The 14,143-nt window shown below is 38.9% G+C and overlaps 1 protein-coding gene across 1 annotated transcript in view; it reads left to right on the forward strand.

Annotated features, from left to right (window-relative positions):
* LOC126458111 (mucin-17) overlaps positions 1–14,143 on the forward strand; it is a 211,722-nt gene that overhangs the window by 98,121 nt on the left and 99,458 nt on the right. Inside the window, exon 12 of the mRNA XM_050094940.1 lies at positions 1,608–1,804. Coding sequence (XP_049950897.1) covers positions 1,608–1,804 — 197 coding nt within the window. The remainder of the gene's footprint in view (positions 1–1,607; positions 1,805–14,143) is intronic.

The raw sequence follows: 14,143 nt of genomic DNA on the forward strand, positions 1-14,143 counted from the left end.
CAGTTTTAATACCATTATTAGTTGATACAGTGTGTTTCTAGTGATTTCTTGCGTAGACACATATTATTTCAACAGTAACTTTTGTGGCAGTGGTCTTATTATAAACAACCAGTGTCTTTAATACCATTTTACCTCACAGTCATCATTAATACCCTATTGCCTCTCAGTGAGTTTTACTTTTTTTCCACCATTGTGTTTACCATAAAACTTTTCATATGAACTCTTGTAGATACTGCATAACCATTGCTGTGAATGCCCAGACTAAATAGGCACCAACAGTTTACTTTTGAAGTAATTTCAGGTCAAATAAAACAGTAGACCAACACCAGGAAAATGAATGTGTCAGTGAATTATGGAGGTGTCTGAAGATAAACATCAGTTAAAATGTGTCATTAACAGGATGTTCACATTATTTTGTCAAACTCCTGTATGTTATTTAGCAGTTTCTCATATTCACTAAGGTGATGTCATTTGCTTTGTTGTGTAGTTGAGGAGCAGAAAAACACAAATACAGGTATGTTTAGTAAGCATCAAAATATTGCAGTGATGTTAGTCCAGCTCTAGTGGCAGGCACCACAAGAGATGCATTACACACTGCAGAGTGATATACTGCCAAAATTCCTAGTATGTACAGTCCTAGAATAGTTAACTAATATATTGCATCATCGTGCATATATCTCTCGAAAAGATCATGAAGGTGAAATAAGAAAGATCCGAGCTCACTGGAGGCTGACTGACTGTAGTTCATCACATGCACCATTTGTTAGTGGAGCAGGAAAGCAGGGAAGTGATAATGGCACACAAAGTACCCTGCATCACACACCATAAGGTGGCTTGCGGAGTGTAGATGCAGATGTATGTTGCTAGTGTTAATGCTGTTGGTCCCACAAAAGTTTTAATATGTTCCTGTGCTACATCACAAACATTGTCACCTCCATTCTAAGAGAATCTATCAAGATTGAACTGGTAAGTGGCACATGCGTGCATGCATGTGCCAACCCACACCCCCACACCCACACACACACACACACACACACACACACACACACACACATACTAGTTGGAGGTAAATTGTAAACCTCAAGCAGGTTGTGTTACGTTAAGTGTCTGTAGAAAAGGTTACCTATCAAAGTATTCACTTATTAGGACAATTCTATCTGGCCACATTCCCACAAAATATTCAATGTATATACCGGGAAAGGTTTTGTTTTCACAATACATTATTTTGATACATGGATTTGTAGCCATAGAAAATTTTGCATGGATATCATATGAATTGAATCATACTATGTGGTAGCAGCATACATATGCCTGTAGACAAAACTCTTTTCACAAATGCCCATCGTCTCATTATACCAACTCAGGTAAGGTAAATGCTACCAGACACTCTCTCAAACAGTCATAAAAAGTGAGATTTCTGAAATCTAAAATAAAGACTCTTGTAAATTACATCATCTTGGGAGGAATTGCCATACAAAAATTCATGATAGACTTAAGACTTAATTTGGTTTTGGATAAATCATGGATCAGCATTATCTGCTCTTTTTAAGACAGCAGTTTAACATGTATGTACTAAATTTTAGGGTGTATTAAATATTGTTTTGCAGTCCAAATTCTGGTGCTTGTTCAACTGATTCTGCTGGATCATCGCTGTCCATTGATGAGGGCGATGGATGGGGTGGAGATGGAGATCAGGGCTGTCCCACTGGTGCACGCTATGGGACTGGCCACTCTCTCACACCAGATGAGCCGGCCATCCTTGAAGAGAACTGTGATGACTACACTTGGACCCAACCTGGATCAGGTATGTTACATCTTTTGAGATGCATTGCTACCACTGACAAGATTTTTTTTAGATATATATTGTGGCTGGCAGGCATGGGAGATGAAGAAAGATCATGCAATAATGAAACAGAAGGAGAAAATTTAAATCTTAAGAGTGTATGGAACAATAAGGTGGAAATTATTTGCTGCAGCAGTGTTGTAAATTACTGTTGAAGAAGGTAGTGTCAGGATACCGTTGGGTCAGGCTCATGGAAACCTGGAATAGAAAAATATAATTTAAGAACACAACCTTTATAATTGAGGAGGCAGGTAATACCATGAATACACCATTATATTGTTATATGAGGACTACACAAAGCCACTTGTACACTAAGATATGCTGCAGGTGTGAGGAAGAGATGGATTGGCTGTACACGAAACAGGTACCACACTTGCAGACAGTTGAGTACCAGTGTGATACCAGGTCTTCCATCTGTACAGGGGATATCACAAACAAGTATTCTCATGTATCAGCACTACAAAAAGGCTAACATTTCAAACCTGAAGATTGTCTTGACAAGTCCTTAATGTTGTGTTGATTTTGTATGGGATGTGCAAAATGTGCTGGCAAGCCATTGCATTTCAAACCACGTTTCTTCGCAAATGATCAGTGGCATGTCTTTTAAGAACTCCAGTCTCTGTGTTATTAAAAGGCTGAAAAAGTCATCTAATCCAAATTGCAGGTTGCCTTCTAACAGCTTCCAGGGGAAACAAAAATTTGATTTTTCAGATATCATCTAATTATTCACTGATTTTAAAAATTTAAAATCTTGTCATATTCTACTCTTTAGAGGTATAATCGTATGTTAAAGGTGAATACTATAAGATGAATACTGAAGTCAGAAACTATGTACAAAGTGTCCGGAGACCCTGATTTCAAAATTAAATATCTCGAAAACTCAGATTGATATATAGTATAGCATAAAATGTTCGTTAGAAAGCTGTAAGAATTTTATACAGATTTTTCATAATAGTTCAAAAAGCTGCTAACATATGGCACCATATGCCATAGAGGCTCATACACTATTAGTGTGTGTAATTAAACTCGTCAACTGCAAGTAGTCTTTGCAATCACATCACAATATTGTCAATGTCCACCACTCACAGCATGGTGGTGGTACAAAGAAATAATGAAATGTGTCATCAATTCATAGGTCACCGATTCAAGCTCATCCATTGTAATGGGATCGTTCCAGTAGACAGTGTCTTTCAATGTGCCCCATAAAAATAGTCACAAAGAGTTAAATCCGGCAGGTATGGAGACCAATCCATCCCCACACCAGCAAATTTGCAATAATGTGACACAATGTCTCCATTCCCAAAGTTTTCATCCAAAAAGCGAAACACTTCGGTGCAATGTGGTCTGGCCTCATCTTGCATGAACCACTCGGAGCCTGGGCGATCCTCCAATGTTGTTTGAAAACTGCAGTGTAACATTCACTGATGATTTTTTTTGCATGAGAAAAGGGCCAGTAATTCATATGCTGAACACTGCAGCCCAATGTATAACTTTGGGAGGATACAGTGGTTTCACTTCACACAAATGGGGAATTTGGAAACCCCAAAATTGCCAGTTTTGTTTAGTCATGACTCCTTTGAGGTGGATGTGTGCTTCATCTGTTAACCAGCTCCAGCCAGCATCAAATCTTTCATTATCAATTGTCATGAGAATCTGGTTCACAAAGTTGGTTCCCTGTTGCACAACCTGTACAGGTATGGCCTGGTGCCTTTGGATTTTGAATGGATGTGTAAGCTCTGTCTCAGTGCTTTCAGTGTGCTGGAACACTTCAGACCAGTCTGTGATGCAACTCTTCAGACAGATTTCTGTGGATTTTACTGAATAATTCCAGAGACCGTATCAACATTTTTAGGAGTAACTACAGTTTGCCTGGGCCCAACATTCCCCATTAGATCATCAGCCACACTGCCTCTCTGTTGGAATTTGGCAAAGAACTTGCAAATGGTTTTTGGAACTTTAAATCGTGTTTTGAAAACTGCACCTTGTTTTGTGTTTTTATCTGTGGTAGTCTGGTACCAGAAAAAATCACCTTTCATGTTTCAACTGTGGAACTGATTGCTCTGAGCTGCAGCACACTATTTGTAGGAAATACATATTGTGATCACAACTCCATCTGCTGGCAGCTTTTCAAATTATTTTGTAACTTCATAAAATTCTTACAGGTTTCACAGTAAGCGTAGAGTTTGTTGCACATGTCTATTAACTTTAGTTTTCCAGATACATAATTTTGAAACCAGGGACTCCTTGATTGGAAATCCTGTGTATGTCTTGTAGCAGCGTAATCCACAAATTACTCAGACTATATTTATCCAGTATTTGAGAATGAGATCATGTAGCAACTTTCAAGAAACTGTACAAATAATTTGAAACCTTTTTAAAATTGTCTCTTGCATACACCTCAAACATTTAATTAATTTTTAAAGTAATATGACATTGAAGCTGCTTTATTTATGGGAGATTGCTGCTCTAAAGAATCAGGAGGGGAGGGGCAGCTACTGTTTACAGGAAAATCAGGTACCTTCAATCTGATAGGTTGGGAAAAGGGATCAATTGAACCACAGTCAATGATACACTTCATACATTGATACTTAAGGTGTACTGAAATTAATGGAAATGTGTGGTATGGAGGTTCATTTAATTCTCAAATAAGGCTGTTTTGAAGTGCACTTTGTTGGTAAAAGGCCTTCATCTCAAAAACTGGAGAAAGTCTATACAATGTTATAGCAAGCAAGTAGAAAAGTTAAAATGTGAAATAAAATCTACCATGGCCTTAAAGTATGACGTCTGTTGATGGCACAGATGGGTTTGCTGTTCATGTAGAACATACTAGACAATTTTTGAGGCTGATTATGTCATGTTGTTCAAGCAATGCTTGGGTCATTGCACTCTTTGACTGTGGATGTCTCTTGTTTCCTACTGTGATTTTCCTGCCCCAGGGGAGGGGGGGGGGGGGGGGCAACTATATGTAGTGGTATCATGTAATGATGTAATATTGTGGCTCTTTCCATCTTTGAGCCACCCCTAAACCATCTTATGCCATCTAATGACAGTGGTGGGAGGCAGTAGAATTTCAACAGGCCAAGACAGGGCACGAAACAATTGTCACACATTGGCAGAAGGGGGAACACAGGAGATGTCAGGTTGCTAAAACTGATAGGGCCATGCAGTGTTTTCTTGCCATACATTAATGGCCAGCTGTGCTAGACTATTTGAGCCTCCACCAGCTGGAATAAGCGAGGGCCTGTTCACAATCACAGCTCTGGAGACTGCAGTTTATCCCATAACAATGGTTAACAGGCTAACAGACTGGTGATATTACCTGCTGCTTCTGCCAGTGCCAAATCACATAAGTAAGAACCCAGTGTTGTAACCAAATTGAAGAAGAGTTCAGATTATGTTAATGCAGAACTTCGCAGTCTTGTTATTTGACCCCTAAACATTTTAAATTCAGTTCCTCTGCCGTCAATGATTAAATTTTGCTGCAGTTTCAGTTGTAATAATACGTAACCTGTTCAAATTATTTTTGTTGTGTATTTTACTCTTTTTGCAATTGGCACTGCATTGAATCCATTGTTATTCGTCTTGGTGTCAGTATATATTGTGTTTGACTTCTGTGCAGGTGAGTAGTGTCCTCCCAAAATATTGGGCAGATAATTTGGCAAATAATGGGTGCAAGAGCTAGTGTGAGATGAAGAGGTTGACACAGGAGAGGAGTTTGTGGCAGGCCACATCAGACCAGTCAGAAGACTGATGACTCAAAAAAAGTCAGGGGCATTGTATAGGAGGGTGTATTCCATAAGCTTATGTTTCCAAAACTTACTTCTACTCTGAAGGATGTGGTTAGTGGACATGTTAGTGGTGTAAATGACTTTTAATGTACTGAATTAGGTAGTGTGCGTTTGTAGAAAAATCACAAGGCAGTTGTTAACATTACAAATGGCAGCTGTGAAAGGACTTGTATAACTGATTAGTCAAGAGTCCTTGACCAGAATCTCAGGTAGTGAAGGCAGGAAAGAAAAAATTAGAAATAGATCAGAGTGAAATAAAGAGGAAGGAAGATTGCCTAATGGAAAGTGGTTGGAGTCATAATATTGGGGAGTCAAGGACTGCCAATATTCTGGTCATTGCAGATATAAGACTGGCAGCTTCGTGTCAACACTTGCTACCAACAATAGGATCAGTGAATTCCAAGTCGGATTTGAATACAGGATATCGAGGGTCAAAACTAGAAACCATAAATATGAGATTAGGTGATGTCAAAACAAAAATAAATAGTTCGCAATCACAAATGGGTGTATTCAGATCAGAGGTGAATGCCAGTATGGCCACATTCAAAACAGAAATGAAAACAAAAATAAAGTCAAACATGAATATCTTTCAGACAGAGTTGAAAAAGGTTGATGTGAGTCAGCATTCAGTGCAAGAAGAAATGGGAACCAGGTCTGAAGTAACTGAAACACTGAATACCAAAATGGCTACAGAGAATGAAGCTATCATGAAAGAGATTAAGGAAACAAAAATCAAATGACAGAAGTAGAGAAAAGGATAGAGAATCAAGAGAATAATGTGTTAGAAGTAGTAAAGAAAAACATAGGTGAAATTAAACAAATTAAGGCTGATGCAGACAAGATCAGTGGAATATTCACTAATTTCAAAAATAAAGTAAACAGGAAAGGTGACCAGATTAACTTCAGTAGCATACTAGGTACGACAAAGAACTTGATCCAAAAGGGGATGTTCAACCTGTGATATCTATAGAAGAATTTGACTGGTCATTGGCAGGAGGGTGCTCCAAAATTAAAAAGATAAGACTAGTGGAACATTGTCTGGCAGGAGAGACCCAAGAATATGCAATCAAGGTGCCAGAGGGATGCAATAAATTTGGTGAACTCATGATAACATTTAGATCCAAGTACTGGTCCAAGAACAAGAGAGAATCAATAGAATTTAGAAATGTTCCTGAGTGTGGGAGTAACTTCAGATATTCCATGAAGGAATATTGTGAAAGATTGTGTAGGATACTAGAAGACCTCGATCTGTCTAAGAAGCTCCTTAAGCAAATGCAGAAACATTTGAGCATTGCCGCAACATAGAGCAATTTATTGAGCCATATGAGTTAAGTTGATGGCTGGCACAGAACATATGATGTTGAGCTCCACAGAGGGTTAAATATCAAGAAATGGTCAATCCATTTATGAATGTTGTTGTTGTGGTCTTCAGTCCTGAGACTGGTTTGATGCAGCTCTCCATGCTACTCTATCCTGTGCGGGATGCAAACTATGATGATCTATTGTGGTCATGGTACTACAGGAAGAGGTAGGATTGGGTACTATGAAAATGGTAACACATTTTTGGAAAATGGCCAGCTGCCTCAGTAAGGGGTTGCCCCAATGCAGAAACAAAGAGAAGACCTTCTTCGTACCATGGAAACCAAGGATATGGTAGGGTTTACTTAGATATATGGGCTAAACCTTGTATTCTGATCACAAGGGGAGAGAGATTGCGAAATAATATGTATCGGTATGCATGGGAAAATGCTAGTAAACATAGATTGAGAAATTCAATGCAGTGTGAAGAAAACTAAGGACAGTTGGGTGTGATAATGTGGAAAGCAGAAATATGAGGGAGCTGGAGGCTCATAGGGTACTCAATATTGTGGACAATGAAGGAAAATTTGCCAGGGTGATAATTTTGCAGAATGGGGTGGGAAATTGTGAGTTATGAAAATTTAATGGAATTTTGGAAAGCTGCATGAGAAGCAAGAGAAAAGAAAGAATAAGAGAAGTAATTCAGGGTTAATGGAGGTAGATAATGCTGAGAAGAGTAATAGTGATAATGTTTCAAATATGGGGAAGTGTGATAGAGAATTGGAAGATGAATTTGACAATAATGTGAGTGAGGAGGAGGTGAGACATGGACCATAAGTTAACAGCAACATTCAGACTAGGAGACCTTTTTGAGGGATGATGATGGTGATAAAGTAGTACACAATAGGAATATGTAGGACGGATGGCAGATAATAGTATGACTGAATCCAACTGCCAGGAAAGAAGGGATGTTAGAGAATTAATGAACCATTAGTCAATAAAGAAAGATGTAAAGGAAGGACGAAAAAAAGAAGCCACCGGATGAGGACATGCATGCAAAATATGAAAATGAAGAATTCAAAGATGAGACAAGAGGTTATAGGACAGGGTTTCTTAAAGGAGGAGAATGGACTGTAAGATTATTCATCAGTAACTAACAGAGAAAAAGTAGTGAATAGGAAGGAATGGAATAGTTCACAAATACAGAATAGGTTAGAAGAAGAGAGAAAGTAAAAGTTAATTGAAAGGAAACTCTTGGAAGAGGCTGTTGATTCAGAAGAAATAATGGTGGGACAACATTGCAACAAAGTGAAGATTACCAACAGTATAGAAAAAGAGTTTGTTTATACCGGAAGTGAAGTACAGGGTCCAGCATGAACTCTCTCGCATTTGACGTAGCTGGCTTGTGAGTTGCAGTGAGGATACTGATGCAGAATGTGTTTTGTCCTCATCTGGTGCCATTTTCAGTGTGTGCCGCAGCATGGCTTGGTGAGTTTATGTGTTTGTTGTGGAAGAATTTATTTGTAATGGTGGTTCTGTGATTACTACTCAGCGAGCATTCTGGAGATGATTCGAACTTGGCCAACATGATCGTATCCTGGATAGAAAAATTATTCAACTCTGGGTGTCAAACTTAAGAAAGACAGGTTCAGCACTGAAAAGAAAACCTACTAGCCATCCTCAGTCTGCAACAACACTGGAAAATGTAAAATTCCACCTGGTGCTTCATTTATTTCTTCGGATGAGGCCAATTTCCACTTATCAAGAAATGTAAACAAACAGACTTTCCACTACTGGTCGGCAGAAAACCCTCGTGAAATTCATCAGCAACCACTACACAGCCACACAGCCCTCATGTAACAGTTTGGTGTGGGGACCGTAGTTTTTTTTAAAAAAGATGGTACATGGTAACGGTTTATTCAAACCCTTGTTGTCACAAGCTAGAGACCTTCATCCAGCCTAGGCTAAACCAGTTTATTGCAGATCATGAAGATCAAGAAGTGTGGTTCCAGCAAGATGGAGCAACATCCCGCACCTCTCAATGTTCTATGGAAATGTTGCGCGAGTTGGTTCCTCGTCATCTTGTCTCTTTGCAAGGAGACATCGCGTGGTCCTCAGGGTTGTCTGATTTATCATCTTGTGATTTTTTTCTTTGGGGAAACTTAAAAGGCTCTTGTGGGCAAACATCATCCCGCAACACTGCAAGCACTTAAAGAGGCCATTAGCCAAGAAGTGGCAGTCATTCCAAGAGAACTGACACGAAGATAAATGGAGAACAGAGAACTTTCAGGATAGACTACAGCAATGTGTCAACAATGGAAGACATCATGTAGCAGAGATAATTTTTAAAACCAAATAATCCAAAATGGAAAAGTATGTATTTTTCATATATAAAAGTAATTTTTCTCTCTCATATTTAGTTTTCCTGTGACAAACTATTAAAATGAGGTAGGTTTTATTGCCAGACCCTGTAGATGCCATTTCTTAGTCTGTGTATTGAATGGGTTAGGGAACAGGAGAAAATTGTGGAAATGTCTGTAACTGGCATCAAGAGAGTGGGAAGCCACTGGCAAATTGAGTAAGCCCATTAAGAAAGAAGTATTTGTGGATTTTTATACAGGGTGTTGCAGGAGCAATGGTCAGTATTCAGGGATATAATAGGAACAATAATTTGAAATGAAATAGTCCAGTAAACATGGGCTCCAAAAAGGCATACCTTAAGAGCTGTGAGCAGTCGTTTATCTTCGGTACTGTGAAACCATCTCTTCTACTGAACAAGTTCTTGCATCTGTTAAGGTACGTGCTTTGGAGCTCCTGTTTACTGAGCACTTTTTCCCTTGTTTTGGTCCATACTACCCCCTTTCAAAATATGGAAACTGAAGAGCTTGCAGTAGATATGTTTTACAATATCCAAGATGAAGAAGTGCTCATGCTCTTCAGGTATGCATTTAGAGCCCATGTTTACTATACTTTTTTACTTTGATTGATCGTTGAGTATTGACCATTCCTCCTCGGACACCCTGAGTAGGGGATGTGTTTGCTGGAACAAGAAATCCTGGTAGTACTTCTCCTGAGTGTATGTGTGATTTTTGGTATAGATTGCTAAACTAAATACAAAGTAGAAATTAATCGTGAAAATAACTATATTTTAAGGAAAAATGGCAAAGATCCAATTTTGGGGTTGTTAGGTGGCAAAGCTATGCCCATAACATATACTGAACTGGAAGAGGAGTGTGGATCCATGTGTAGGGATAAAGCTATGAAACGTGGAAGAAAAGATAAAGGAAGTTTTGATATCGATTAGTGAGGTTACAGGGAAACAAAGGGAAGAGCTAAAGAATTTAACATGGGAACACAAGCAAGGCAGTCTGCTTCGGTTAAGCTCAAACAAGTTATTGATCATGAAAGTAAATTGTAAATAAAACCATTCCATGTAAACTACCTGATTCCACTTGCTAGGAGGCCAGCAGCTGCTCAGTAATTCATGGGAAAATGAGTCAGTGGCGTTATTGAGAGGAGTATATGTGACTACAATAGCCTAGGTTGTGTTGGGGGAAGGATGGATGCCAGAAAACTGAATGCTGTTTTAATGAAAGAGACCAACAGTTATGAGAATATTAATGAGCTGATGCATAAATTCCATGGCGTAAAACACATGACTACTCTGGATTTGACGGTGGGCTATTGGCAGGTACCTTTAACAATCAAAAATAGGAAGTATATTTCTGTATGGGAGCAAATGCTATAAGTTTATGGTAGTGCCCTTTAGTTTTAACATTTTAGTGTGAGGGTTTACTAGGGCCTTTGATCAAGTTTTGGGAAAGAATTAAGTTCCCACATTATGGTGTACATAGATTATTTATTAATTATCACGAAGACAGGGAAGGAGCATTGCGAAATATTGAGTGTAGTATTTTTAACTTGGAGAAGTAACTGTCTAAGTCTGAGTTTGTGATAAAAAAAGTCTTGTTCTTAGGTCATACAGAATCTACCGAAGGAATCAGCAGAAAATAAGGGCGATGTTCAATTCATGCAATTTTGTCAAATAAAGACATTGTTGGAGACTGAGGCTGTTATATTAAATAAATTGTTGATGGTTGCAACAACCAGCGACATACATATCCCATACATAGGTCCATAACACACCAAATTGCAAACCTATTTAAAAAGAAGAATATTAATATCAGCTTCTCTACTTATAGTAAATTACACCAAAAAAGTGATACATGATAAGAATCTTTCCAACGCCCTCTACAGTAAAACATGAATATACAAACTCCAATGTGATTTGTGCCCAAAATTCTACATTGGTCAGATAAGCAGAAGTTTTGAGGTTAGGTACAAAGAATACCTTGATCCCTTAAGGCTGGGAAACTTAAACAGATCTACATTTGCAGCCCACATTGCAGAAGAAAACCATTCCATGACAAACATTGAAAACAGCATGAAAATATTATCAGAAAATGGGCCCACTATGGATATATCAGCCAGAACATACTTACTATGCTCAATAATAAATAATAATTGCGCACCTATCTGCAGATCAAGCAACTAATATTATAATATTTTATGTGTCTGCTATAGTCAGTATTATTTATGGCACTAAATACTAATAAATTGTAATGTATTATCATCATCATCAATGTTCAAATAGCACATAAGGATTTCACACACTTCTTGTCCCCATTTGTTTCTCTGTTGTTATATAAAATAATTTTGTAGTACTATAATTCACAAAATCCCATGTATTTATTGTTTCTGTGTGCATTTAATGCCCTAGACTTAATGCAAAACGCATTGTCAATCTAACATAAAAGTAATTGACACTTTCTGTCCTAGAAAATGTAATATCTTTGTATCATTGCATTTGCAGCATCTTTGACACACATGTACCTTGTAAAGTGTGTATTTGTTTTTGTATGTTGTGAATCAAAATATTTGGTGCACATTGAAAATTCATTTTGTGTCTGAACAAAATTGGTTTGCACTGCAGTGCAACATTTTTGACTGTGAAAATACAAACATACTTGAGAACGTATTTCATTGCAAGAAAACTGCAAGCACAAATGCACCAGGTGGACATTCTATGTAAGTTGCATTCCAACAAAAATATGTAATGTACCAATTTGGTTACACATTTATAATTGTGAATTATTGTTTGTGCTGGGGCAGCTCACAGGTAACCCATGTATAATTTGTTTTGATGAAAGCATGAAAAAACCGTCTGATGAAAAGTTCAAAACCGGTAATGGTAATTTTTAAATAAAGTAACCTAAAACCAATTTGTTGCTGGTTGCCATACACCATCAACAGTTTATTTCAGTGTTAGATTGTCACCCAGTCAGAATAAAAAGTGGTGCAAGTTATTTCTAGGATTATGTGTGGGGGCTATTGGAAATTTGTGTCAAACTAAGCATTTAATGACATATGTTTCTTAGAACCCTTAAAAAGGGTTATTACATGTGTGTGGAATGACAAATCCCTTTCAGTAGTCAGACATTTATAGAGTGAATTATCTAAGGAAATATTATTAAGTCCTTGTAACCTCAGCCTACCATTCTGTGTGGCCATTAACATTAGCAGTTATAGCGATGGGATTATGGCATTGAGATGGACCAATTGGCCCAAAACGGAGGAAAAGAAGTGTACAAAACCTTAGTTTTCACCAGTGTGAATTCGGCAAAACATGAACATAACTACGAGGTGGAATCCAAAATTTTTGGAACTGGTGCTGCTGTCTGGAAAGTAGGAATTGTAGATCTTTGCACCGCTAGGTGGCGAGAGCTGCATATCTGATGAGCCAGTGTGTGGAGTGGTATTCAGCTGGGAGGGCGTGTTTCGTGTCAACAGTGATTTCCGTAATACTCTGTGTTTGGTGTGTGGCGATTTTACGATGGATCTGCGAACAGAACAGTGCGTGTGTATCAAATTTTGTGCGAATCTCGGGAAGAGTGTTATGGAGACCCTTGCAATGATTCATCAAGTGTTTGGGGGACAGAGCATGAGCTGTATGCGTGTGTTTGAGTGGCATGTTCGCTTCAGGGCCGGCCGTACAGACGTCGAAGATGATGCTTACACTGGAACACCCGCTAGCTGCACAACACCAGACATTGTTGCCAAACTTCAACAATTGGCTCGTGCGGATCGACGTCGAACCATTCAAGACCTTGTGGATGAAGCGGGTATTGGTTATGGGACATGTCAAAGAATGTTGACTGATGAATTGGACATGCATTGTGTCGCAGCAAAATTTGTGCCAAGGATCTTGACTGCCGATCAGAAGGCACAGCATGTTGAACTTTGCGCAGACCTTCGTCAGACCGCATCTGATGATCCAACCTCCTTGTCACGGGTTATAACCGGCGACGAGAGCTGGATTTACGTTTATGGCCCAGAGACAAAGCAACAATCTTTCCAGTGGAAGAGCCCCGGCTCTCCAACAGAAAAAAGCGAGACAGGTGAAGAGCAATGAGAAGAGCATGGTCATCTTTTTCTTTGATGCCAAAGGAATTGTGCATAAAAAATTTGTCCCACCCAACCGAACAGTGAATTCCACGTACTACTGTGACGTTTTCCGATGGCCCTAACTTGAGCATCAAGGGAACTGGCTGCTTCATTACGACAACACGTCCTGTCACACATCCTTGCTCACCAGGACCTTTTTGGCAAAAAACAACATGGCGGTTGTACCGCAGCCACTGTACTCACCAGTTTTGGCACCTTGCGTCTTCGCGCTATTAACAAAACTGACAAAGTTGAAAGGCTGTCGGTTTGATACTCAAGAGAGGATCAAGAAGTATCGCTGGTGGTGATAAACAGCCTTAAAGAACAGGATTTCCATAAAATGTTTGACCAGTGGCAGAATTCAGCAGATGGCAGCACCAGTCCCGGAAATTTTGGATAGCACCTCGTATAGCATCTAAGAGTGCAAAGCACTGGCCACTATCTAGGGTTTCCAGAAATTTCGTCTGGAGACAGGAGACCATTATGTACACTGCCCACAAAGCACTCTTTTTTTTTTTTTAAAGGGATATAGGTGGACGCACATGAGATTGTCCTGATGGGCACTATTTCTGCAACAGTTCAGAATGAGAGTGGGCTACCTCTCGGGAAAGGACAGTAAAGTGCCCATTTGCCAATTGGTATGGAAGATGATGGTGACCTGGGATTTAGTGAAGATTATCTGAAGCTATTTTATAGCAAGGATGTAGTG

Source organism: Schistocerca serialis, chromosome 2, assembly GCF_023864345.2.
Source record: "Schistocerca serialis cubense isolate TAMUIC-IGC-003099 chromosome 2, iqSchSeri2.2, whole genome shotgun sequence".
Lineage (NCBI taxonomy): Eukaryota > Metazoa > Arthropoda > Insecta > Orthoptera > Acrididae > Schistocerca > Schistocerca serialis.